Source organism: Phascolarctos cinereus, unplaced genomic scaffold (genome assembly GCF_003287225.1).
Source record: "Phascolarctos cinereus isolate Bilbo 61053 unplaced genomic scaffold, phaCin_HiC Scaffold_2;HRSCAF=192, whole genome shotgun sequence".
NCBI classification, from domain to species: domain Eukaryota; kingdom Metazoa; phylum Chordata; class Mammalia; order Diprotodontia; family Phascolarctidae; genus Phascolarctos; species Phascolarctos cinereus.
Window position 1 is genome coordinate 257898177 of NW_027555625.1, and position 12167 is coordinate 257910343.

General features: G+C 38.1%; 1 protein-coding gene across 1 annotated transcript in view; it reads right to left on the minus strand.

The window, feature by feature from the left end:
* Window positions 1-2338: 2338 nt before the first annotated feature.
* CCDC187 (coiled-coil domain containing 187) overlaps window positions 2339-12167 on the minus strand; it is a 104793-nt gene continuing 94964 nt past the window's right edge. The window contains 7 exon segments of the mRNA XM_020981877.2: window positions 2339-6210; window positions 6213-8333; window positions 9366-9433; window positions 10499-10599; window positions 10911-11038; window positions 11162-11237; window positions 11534-11613. Coding sequence (XP_020837536.2) covers window positions 5624-6210; window positions 6213-8333; window positions 9366-9433; window positions 10499-10599; window positions 10911-11038; window positions 11162-11237; window positions 11534-11613 — 3161 coding nt within the window. The 3' untranslated portion in view covers window positions 2339-5623.

Consider the following 12167-nt stretch of genomic DNA (forward strand, 5'->3'; position numbering starts at 1 on the left):
ACTTATTTGGATGTGACCCCATCCTTCCTCGTGGTCCTCTTTTTGTTGATCTGTTGTAGTTTAGTGGAAAGCTGTTAACCTGAGAGGACAGGAGATTTGGTTCTTTTTAGTACAAGCCTGGGCTTTTGACCAAGCTTTGTGATCTTGAAACAAGTAACGTATCTGGGCTTCCATTTTCTCCATCTTTATAATGAGAGTGTTGGACTAAGCTCTCTGGTCCTTTCTGGCACTGGTGTCTATGTGGGTTTTTGATGTCACTGTGACATTTTGGAGCTATGGAGCTCTTTCTCAAACACTAAATACTCCTACATGGCTTTTTAGTTTTTCTCTTTTCCCTCTAAAATTAGCCGCTATTGTATCCTTCTGGTTTTAAACTTAATAAGTTAAAGTTATCCAGAATTACTCTACTCTAGAGAGGTCTTTGGGCAAGATGGCTAGGCTTTGTGACTCCCATTGCTGAGAAGGCATTTTGTCCTAAGTTGACTGTTTTTGGGTGGTTAAGGTGATTAGACTTCTGTATAAATGGGACACTACAGGATTCTTTAAAACATTGGCTCAGTAGTCAGCTTTATTCCTAGGAATAGAAGAGGAGTAGCTTTAACTCTTAAGAGTTGGAAGATCCATGTTCAAGTTACGTCTCTGCTTCAGTTAATTAATTCAGATAGTCACTTTCATGTGCCTCAGTTTCCCATCTATAGGACTAGCCAATAAAGAATGTATCCGATTTTTCGCATGACTATGCATTAACTTCAGAGTATGGACTGTGCTTTCTCTTGCTTAACTCATAATACCTAGAACAGAGCTCAACAGGAAAAAAAACTGATAAGGAGAGTGATATAGATTAAAAACCCACCCTACCTACATTTTTAGGGGAGCCCTCTCTGGTTATTTTGTAATCTTTGTTATTTTATAACCCCAGCCTATATCAATGTTTGCACAGAAAAAAAAAAGGAACCTAAGTCCAACCTGAGTCACTGCCCTCTCTAGTTAAGGAAAGTATCATTTCCTTTGGCTCAGAGGCAGTATGTGTAACACCCCTTCTAAAGACCACACTCCATCTTTTAATCTGTGGGAATTTCATAAGAACTAAATATGATTAGGTTTTCCACACTATAGAGCTCTGCTGTACATATACGCCCACATGCCTAGGCTTTGAAACAAAGATGTGAAAGAACCCTGGCATCTACATGTGTTCGGTATTCCTGCTTGCCCAACATAATCACTGAGCCTTAAACTAGGGAAGTAGGGTTGTCTGACATCTTTTGTGTGGGAGGGAAAACTCCCGGTTTAATGAATGCTTTTGTGATTCAAATTAATTTTTAAGCCAGGCCCTTCCTAACTAGCATTGGTGGCCTTCATTTATGTTTTATGAGCCTGCCTATTCTAGCTGCTGGAGCTAAAGGAATCAAAGGAAACCGTAAAGTTAGTTTGATGCTTTGGGATTTAAAGCCTCCGGTGGGGAAGACATTTTCATGGGCATTTTATGCAGGAGAGGCACTGCTAAATGTGCAATGCTGAAAGAGACAGATTACAGGAAAATTAAATGTAGGCTTTAACTGAGAAATAATCATTTTCTATGAAAGATAATGACTTCTCTTGAGGCCAGTATCAAGATTTATTGGCCCAAGAGGTTAATATTGATCAAAGCCAAGGCAAGGAAAATATTAGACCTTGAAGTAGAGTAATCTTGATATTGAAGTCTTGCCACTGACTGAACAGGTCAATATATCTGGATGCCAAAGCCCAAAGCTTTGTACACATAATGCTGGATGAGATTAAATATGTCTAACACCTTCGGTGGATATACTTTCTCTTCTCTAGCCTAAGTCATTTTGTGGCTGTCCTTCTACATATGAGAGGGTTTAGGCATGGGTTTTTATTATTTCAAAAGTGGTAGTTCCTTCCCCATGACAGAGTCATTCAAGGGCAATACTGGAAAGGCATCAAATCCTCTATATAGATGCCCCTGAGCAGCTTGGCCACATAGGTAAATAATGTTTATGAGAAACATCTCACTCTAGTTGTATATCTGCACTATCAATCCTTATCATTCAATGCCAAACCAATAGCCATAAGACTGAAAACTATTGAACTTGAGAGGGATCTGTGGAGTTTCAATATTGGAGATTTATTACTGTGCCAAACTTGTATGTGTAAAATACATAATTCTGCCCACATGGACTCATAAATCCAAAGGAGTCAGCAATAAATAGAAAAATAAAAAGTTACAGACTAATTTGTTCAGAAAACTAGGAACAAATCAATATGAAAGCTATAGCTCAAAGTACTTACATTTTCAAATCTTACAGATAGATGAACACATTTTTCAGCAAATCTAAAATTCAAGCTTTAAATTTTATTTTAAATATTTGTGCATAAAATTCACATTCATTACTTTATCTGGTACCACTTAAATAAAATCCTCTGAATCATTAATACATCAATTTTATAAACAATCTCAATCATGCACCATGCTTAAATGATATTAAATTGCCATTGTATGACCTAGAACAAGTTGCTTTGCCACCCTGGGCCTTCACTTATCCCTGTCTATCAAATGAAGGGATTGGAGAAGATAAACCATTAAGTGTTTAACAGTTCTGACATTCTCTAATTCTAAGGCTTCTTGAGTCTATATTTTCCCCAAATTTTAAAATTTCTGATTGAATTAGAAAAAACTTACCATGATGAAAATTAATATCCAAAGATGCCACAATCTTACTACAAATTAATATAGCACACCAAAATCACAATTCAAGGAGTTAAATTAGGAGTTACCATCATATTACAAAAAGATTCTTCACTTTATAAGGAAACAGCAGGTAAAAAGCTAGTTCTTACGGTACATGAATTATTACATAAATATTAGGTTCACACCACTTTAAGGGACATAGCCTTTGTCAGTCAGAACAAAGTATGCTAGGCTTGTGTTCATTACTGTCTAAATGAGCTATAATTTTTTTAAACTGACTGAGCATAAGCGTACACTATCATTGAGTCAGTTCCCCATGTTTCAGACCATAACCATTAAGATTTATAAAAAGAAAGCAAGAAGGAAAGAAAGAAAGAGAAAAGCAGCCATTTGAATTTTGGATGAAATGTTTTTGGTTTTGTTCTGACCTTTGGCACTAGTATCCACATTGATCCCAAAGATAAATGTTCTTGATTCAGTCTTTTGTACCTTTAAATGGCTCATCCTGTAACTTCCCACTATAACAGGGAGTCATCTTCAAAAATCAAGAATAGCATTTTAAACTGTATTGCTACCTCTCATTTCCATATCTGACAATTGATAATATTATGGGCCTAGGTGTGGCTAAGAGAGCAATACATGACTAGTAGTCCCTGTTCCCACTGTGCCTGCCCATAGTAAAGCTGCTCTAAAGAGCTTGTGTTTGTAACTATACATACATACATACATATAACCTGTCTCTGAGAACCTGACACCCAATCCTTCATTTCTCCTCACTTTTTTCTACATATGTTACATCTCTAGGCAATACTGGAAAACACTTCTACTATCACACATCCTCTGGGCATTTCTTTTGCCTTTCTTGCTCACAATCACTCCCATGAGATTTTGAATTCCAAATTTTCACCCATCTCGCCTGTCCCTCACAATCACTCCCAAGCAAGAAGTCTAATTCCCTGAAATAGTGTTCTGGGGCCAATGTTATTTAGTTTTCATAATCATATCTCATGGATCTTTCTTCAGGAAATCCTCTTTATTTTTGAATAAACAGCCATTTCCTAGCATCTCTGCCTAAATATTTGTACCAAGGAAAGAAGTAATTGTTGGAAAGTGGAAAAAGAAAACCAATGGCTTTTTGTATGTGCAAATATAGATCTTTACAGAAATGGCTTCTACTATAAGAAATTTCTCACAGTCTTTTTAAAAATTTGTCAGTTCACTGAAAGGCTAATAATATTCCACAACCAGGAAATGGCATTGTTATTTTCAAGGAGACTGAGTCACATAAAAGAGGCAAAGCTATGAAGACAGAATCAAAATAGAACTTGCTCTTACCAGCAAACTGAGAACTCTTTCCTTATTCATCCACCTGGTGGGTAACCTGTCTCAATAGACTGGCCTAGGAATTCATATTTCTGCCAACCAGGAGATCTTAAAGTGGTCTGATATGTGATAAAATTTTGGTATTCGTGAGGAAAAAAATGCCTGTAGCCCTCAACACCTGATTCACTGCTCATTCTGAATTTACCCATAATATTAATATGTGAACTGGGCAAGTGCTAGTCTGAACTACCTGTCAAATTCAGACAAGGATCCATTTCATATCATGTAACCAGTATTAATAAAGCCTAGAAATAGAATCTTCCTGCTCATTAAAGCATTCCACTTTTTAGAACCATTTCAGATCTCAAACCCTTGTCACCAAAAGCGTATCATTGATACTTTTAAATTAACTATCAGTCGTACACAGAAATGTTTTTTCTATCAATATTTGCAGATTAGTATTTGGCTCATTCATCAGCCCCCCCCAAAAGAAAACAGGAGGATTACTTTTTTCTCTTATTGCTATTATTGTTCTCCAGATTTTACTCTGCCTTGCTCATAAAGTACTATGGGAAAAGATAGCAATTTTTATTTGTGTTACCAGTTCTTATTAGTGATTAGTCTGTGAAACTTAGGAATATAGTATGATTCCTATAAGCAAGGGTTGTTTTCATAATACTATATGGGTAAATAGAAATGAATGAAGAAAATAGGAATTTGAAGGAAATTGATGAATTCAATCAAAATCTGATTAAAGTTACAGTAATGAATGATCCTTGAAATGACACAGGTAGCCAGGGTCTTGAAAAGCTGTAGGTTTGCCTATCCAACCTCTGTGGTTACTTTTGTTTCATTCATAGTTATAATGTGTCTTTTTTTTTCCTGTCACCACTATCAAATCCTAGTTATGTTGCTTGTTCACTATAGAACAGGTTTTTAACCTGGGATCCTCCAACCCCCAAGGGGTCCATGGATAGATTTCAAGGGGACACTGTAAACTTGAATGAGAAAAAAAAATACATCTTTATTTTCACTACTAACTGAAATTTAACATTTCCTTCAATAATTTAAAAACATTATTATGAAAAGGGGGTCCATGAGCTTCACTAGACTTCCAAAGGGGTCCATAATACATACATACACAGAAAAGATTTAAGAACCACTGCTCTAGAAGCTATACCTTTATTGAATCTACTTGGAAATTCCTTAAATTGACACTCATTTTATTCCTAAATATATCATGTGATTTTCCTCTGGCGTGTGTGTGTGTGTGTTGTGTGTGTGTGTGTCTCATTTAAAAATCCAATTCCTGATATCTACCTAATCTTTGGGCCAGGATATTGTCTGTGACCCTCAAAAATATTTGCATATTTCCCTCCTTCATAGAACTGGTCACCAATTTAGTTATATGATTTTTCTGTCCTGTGAAAGCTAGGAAATTTAAACTTGTGGTAAAAACTTATGAGTGGAATTTTTAAAAAATCATTATGACCTCTTCAAGGAATTCACACCATGATTCTTCTTTCCCCTGCCACCTCCCACTGGCCTCTTCCCTTCCTCCCCACCCCACACCAAAAACCCATTTTGTTCTTGCTTCTTCATCTACTGTCAAAATTCCATTTCTCCCTTTTCTTTGTGATTGGCATATGTGTGGTCTGTAGAAGCAGTTATTGGAGAGGGCATTGTCAGCAGTTTTGTGAGCTTCCCCTCATCAGTAGGGGTTACACAGCGGCTGATGGACAGGGAGGCATTCTGCTGTCTGGCAAGCTCTGCAAACACAGCTAAGGCATCCCGCAGGATTTTTTTGGTCAGTTCAGTGGATACAGAATCTACAATTCCATATGTTTTTTGCCTGGGATCAAGTTGGGAGCCCATAACACCATTTTTAAAGTTGATTTCTTTCTCTTCCATTGGATGTACATCTTCAAGTAATTTCTCAGCCTCATTTTTCATAGGTGCCATATGCGGCTGTTCTTTTTGGCTACTTAAGCATCCTGAGAAATCTTTATTAAAAAGTCTTTCAGACTCAGACTGAGCATGAATAAAGCAGGACTCCATCTCTGTAGGGTGGAACATCAGGGTTTCAGAATGAGTGGCTACTGATGTCATTGAGCTATCTTTATTGTTAAACTTTGCTTCTGGCTTTGTCTCTAAAAATGGGTATTCTACCTTGATCTCATCATAGCATTTACCCTCCTTAAGGATGGTCCATAATGAAGTGAATCTTGGTCATTATATTCACTTGACTTTTCTGTACAGTCTGACAAAAGGTATAACATTTGATCTGGACTAAATAACTCATCATAATACATGTCATACTCTGAATGTTTTATTCTTTCCAAGTCCTTTTTGTGATCATCCTTTGCTTTATCACATTTCATGCCAGTCCAGTGCTTTCCTTCAAAATGGCTTGTCTCTTTGAATTTCAGAATTTCTGGTTGTGTATATGTCACTTCTTCTCTATTCTCTGTATCATTCATTGATAGTGGATTCTTCTCATCTTCATCTTTGAATGGTTTTAAGAATGATGCTGGACTTTGACTGGCACTTCTGGACAAAGTAGGACTGGAACAGCAGTTCACTTTTTGTTTCCTTTTGACATCCTGCTGTGGTTCAAGAGTCAACAATTCCTCTTTCTTTTCCAAACTGCTTTCTCTCCTTCCATCCCATTCCAGTGAGTGTTCATCCAGAACTGAGTAGGAGTTCCCTAAATCGAGAGGTATTGGAGAAAATTCCTCTGGTAATATCTCATCAGATAAAGAAGATAACTCACCAGTTTGAAGAGATGAATCTCCATCTTGAGCATTCTTTGAACTTTCTGGAAATACCACATCTTCTGGCAGAAAAGGGAAGTCTTCTGAATTGAAGTCAATATCATTATCATTTGCCCAGAACACAAGGTCAGGAGGAGGAGAAGGGAAATCTTCACTGGGGAAAGAGGAACCTTTCTGGGTTGGGGATGGGAGGCCAGCACTTCCATAGGAAAGCACTTCATCAACAGGGGATAGTATTTCAGACAAAATGTTACCATGGAGAGTAGATAGACCATCTCTTTTGGTATGTATGGAACCATCAACCCTCACAGTTGGACAGTGCTCATTCTCGTGAACCATCCCACTGGATGACCCAGAAGGAGATATCACGACCTTGTGGTCCCCTGAGGTCCTCTGATGTATGTCAGATTCATCTGCCTTGTGTTCATACCTTGACTGAACAATTTTCCCATCATGAAAGATCCTGGGGCCAGGTTTAGCAGGGACACTGTTGAAGTCAGTTGACAACTGCTGAAAGGCAAACTTAGTAACTTTGTCAGAAATAGGCCCTTCTTCTGGATTTTCTTCACATGTAGGTTTAGCTTTTTTGACTGACAAGTTTTGTTTTCTCTGTGACATTTCAAAAGACAGTGAAAGTGGTTGGCAATTTGCTTTCAGGTTTGGGGATGGAAATGGCATGAAGTAGATTTCTGGGAGAGAAAATTTAGTTTCTTTTTTGCTTGTCCCTTCCAACCAAACATCTTTGACTCCAAAGTCTTTCTGATCTTTTCCTTTGGCAAGGGAAAATGCAGGACCTTGTTCCAAATCTTTATCTGTCTCTGAAAAATCATCCAAGGACGAAGAGGAATTGAACATGGGTTCAACACAAACTTCATGCTCTGAACAAGTCTTTTCTTTATCCTCTTTTAGTGCCACATAGGTGTCTGCTGAAAGCATATCATTCAAATTTTGAGAGGGTGTGTCTTGAGACAATGGTAACTCTGTCCATGAAAGGCTTAGCTTTTGTTTCCTGCTGCCAGGCAAACTCACAACATTAGTTTCAGGACAGTCATTAGTTGAAATACTGTTATTCCCTTGTGTCTTCTGTAAGTCTTGGCAGTTTTCAAAAAGGAAACCACTATCAGGCTGTTTCTCATCACTATTAACTGCCAAAATCAATCCATCGCCTTTACTTGGCATTACTGATGGATTAGGCAAAGGACTAGAAAACTCATTCAATGGTTGTTGATCAGTGAACTCCTGCCATTCATTGACTTCTGTGTTTTGTGCACCCTCAGCTTCTGAGTCACTTCCTGAAATCAGACTGTCTGAAACATTAACTAGAAAGGCAGTCACTTTCTGAAATTCAGAAAAGGATAGGTATGACTGACCACTCTCTAAATCTGGAGGTGAATTGCATGATGATACTGTGTCTGAAGAGAGAGATTCTAAAGAGGTACTGAGAGCAGATCCTGATTTTAAGGAGTCAGAAGGAGTGATATCACACAAGTGATCTTCATCATACTGAGTATACTCTGATTTCTTCTCTTGATCTTTTTTACATTCTGGAATATAAATAAAAATTGAATTTATTTCAAGAGTTAGGTTTAGGAAGCATTTTAAGAAATAGGAAGAGTCATATAATCTTAGAGTATAAATAGTGCGCAGAAGTTTCTAATCCAGCCTCCTACTCCAGTATAAAAATCCTATCTACAATATCCTTGATGGCTTTCAGGGGAGGGGGTGTGGAGAGGAGAGAGGAAAGGAGATATGAAAGAGCCAGAGACAGTCTAGTCCCCTAAGCCTATGGAAGTGCTACTAAAATAAAAGGTTCAAAAGTGGAAAACTTAGTTGACCAATGAGTCTGACTGATTTTCTTGAAATATCTTATGTTTTGAGTGAATAAACATTTATATGCCCTTTATAAACATGGAACTGTAAGTTACTAGGTCTGGAAAGGATCTTAGAGATCATCTATCCAGCTCCCTCATTTCATAGAAGGGCTAGTAATACCCAAGGATGGGAAGTGATTTGCCTAAGGTCACAGAGTAAATTAATGGCAGAGCGAGGACTAGAAACCATGTCTTCAGAAAAAGACCTCCAAGGACAGGGTATCTACTAAAATAATAGAAAATTTTATTTTAGGATTAGGTGAATGGGTAGTAGTTGTTTTAAGGGTATGGGTAATCCAAAATTGAAAGCTCTTTTAATCTATCTTGTAATACATTTTGATTTGGGATAGAGGGGAGCAGAAAGTTTTAAATTAAACTCAAAATTAGTCTGCATGTTTTGAGCCCATATCAGCTAGGCAGTGGAGAAAGGTAGCAGAACAAGTATGTTAGATGGGAAAATGGAACAATTTGCCTGATGAGGTAGTGAGCTCCCTGTCACTTCTTTTTAAGCACTCAACAAGATAATGTGTTGGCATTCTCATAGAGAGGATTCACATATTCTATAGAAGATGGGACTAGATGATCTCTAAAATTTGCTCCAATTCTAGGAGGAAGGCTCATGCGATGAATTACAGAATAAGCCTAAATCTGAGGTTTGGGTGCACATTATTCAACTGTCTGCTACAAAAATTGGACCGGCCTTACCTTGAATGGCAGAGATGTGGCATATCTGGACAGTTTCTAATTGAATTTCTCTAAACTTATCCTTCATCCTGCAAAGACATGCACAGATAATTCGCAGAGCTGTTCAAAGGGCTCAGAAAAAGCCCCATACCAAAGGCAGCATCGTGTAGTATAAGAGGATTAGTTTTCAATTCAGAGCATCTGGTTTTGAATCATAGTTCTGCTACATATTACCTGGATGACTTAGGACAAGTGACAGGCACCTACCTCTCTGAGGCTTGGTTTACTCATTTATAAAATGAATAGGGTTGTATTAAGTGATTTCTAAGGTCTCTTTTAGTTCTAAAGCTATGATCCTATGTTTCAAGGTCTGCCTTTTCAGGGAAATGAAAAACATTCCAAAAAATATTGCAATAGTATTTAAGACTCTGTTATCCATAGTCTACACAGAGATATTTTCATCATAAAATGGGCCAAACTTCTCACAGCTTCATATATTAGCTTACATAAAGCCATTTTCAGCCGGATAGATACTTTGGGTCAGAGGTCAGTCTGTGGTAAATCTTTTCCCTTATAGGGCTTCAGAGCAGGCTGCTGCTTCAGTTGGTATGATTGGAAAATTGTCCATGAACTGAAATTTCCACCAGTAGAGTCATTCATGGATTGGACAACAGAGTTATGGGCATTGTCTATGGAAAATCCTGGTGAAGATGCATATGTATTACCTGAGAGTAGCCCTCTTCCACTGGCACATTCACAGCTATGTGAATCGGATACCCTTCTTTGTATCCCCAGTACTTAGCACAGTGCTTGGCACCATAGCAGATGCTTTAAAATATCTGTTGACTGACTTGAGTGAATCAACTTATATATTTCTCCCTACAAGTAATGAGATATAGGGTGGGTCAAATTCAATATTAGGTATCTGTATGGAATAAGTCTCAGGTCGGTAGGAAGCCAAAGAGTCAGGGACATCTGGAAGAGGCAAGGAAGGGAGCTCATGCCAAATTTCACAAATTTTCCTGGAGCTCAGTGTGTGTGTCAGGATGAGATTCATTCCCTGGGGCCTCCCTGAGGCCATCATTTAACCACTGTACTGATATTCCTGGCAGGTGTGCATACGTGATAATTTTATGTAAGGAAGAGACAAGTACCTCTGTTGCCTTCTTTTCTCCTCTTGTGGTTCAACTATTGGACTCTTAATGACATCTGAGCCCAGTCCTGAAGCCTCCTGATTTCTTCTATCATAAATAACCTGCCAAAAAACATGTTTAAGGAATAATAAGCCCATTTTGATGACCTGGGGAATTTTAGAGGGAATAAATGAAAGCTACAACCAGGTCTAGGATCATCCTTGCAAATGGCTGCTGTGAGAACCTTTCTTTGGAAGCTCCATTTTGGCACTTAATTAATCCCACTTGGTTTGCAACGGGCAGATCACCTGGCAGACCCACCATTTCAGGTCCTTACCCACAAAAGGCCAACTTGTGTTTCCACCCTAAGTAATGGGTAATAAGATCATGCAGTAAGCCCCAAAGTGGGAAACCCCTCAAACTCTTCACTCACGCTGTCCTGAGATGATTGGCCTTCTTCCTGCCCAGCCAAGCTTCTTTCCAATGTTGAACAATTTAGTTCATTTTTTTGTGCCTGTACATATCTCTCCCCTCTTGCTAATGAGCCTTTTATAGCTTCACCTGTGAGATAAAAAAAATATTAGCCCCAAACAGCAGCATCAAGTATGATTCTCTGTTTGGGAATGAGTGTCTGGCACTTCTTAAATGGAGGATATTCTAAAATGACATTCTGGGTGAACTTACTTTGAGGTCTTTTTTTCACCACATTAGGTTTGAGTTCAGTCTTTGAATTACATTCCTCTGCCCTTGTAGTTGGCATCTACAAATTATGAAAGGTTGGAATCAGTACTAAGACGACAGGAGGAAAGATATAATAACAAGCACACAACCAACAAAAAAATATATGTATACTAATATTTGCAAGCTATTCACAATATCAGTAGATAGCTTCTAGAAAATATTAAAATTTCTGCAGCTAAAGTTATTTTGGCTCCCAGAGAGAATGCAATTATGATCAAGACATCACCACAGGTTAACAGAATTGTGGAAATTTCTTTAAACAGATTATTGTAACTAAATAACTAGCTTCCAGAAGGTTTGTCATACAGCAAACACCTGATACGGATCTTGTTTGATTTCCAAAGAGCTTTCTTGCCATTGATGTTGCCAAATAGCACAGTATTGTTCAGCAGGCTCTGAAAGACACAGAGTTTCCTAATGTTAGCAAGTTGTGCAACATAGCCAGAGGCAGGATCTGCTCTCAACAGAACTGAAGTGGGAAAAGATTATTTTCTCTATTATACACATGTGCAACACACACATATACACATATACGGTCAATCTTCAGCCTTTTACATTTTAACACTCCCTGTTTCCAAGCACTCAGAGACTTCAGGCCCAGAGCCTAGAACCTCTACATTTTCCCTCCATATCCTTGAAAACTGACCGGTTTTACTGGGACATAATGCACTGTTGGTGGAGTTGTGAACTGATCCAATCATTCTGAAGAGCAATTTGGAACTATGACCAAAGGGCTATAAAACTGTGCATACCCTTTGATCCAGTAATACTATTGCTAGGTCTCTATCTCAAAGACATCCAAAGGATCCAAGGGAAAAGGACCTATTTGTACAAAAATATTTATAGCAGCTATTTTTATGGGGGCTAAGAATTGGAAATCAAAGGGATGTCCATCAGTTGGGGAATGGCTAAACAAGCTGTGGCCTATGATTGCAATGGAATATTATTG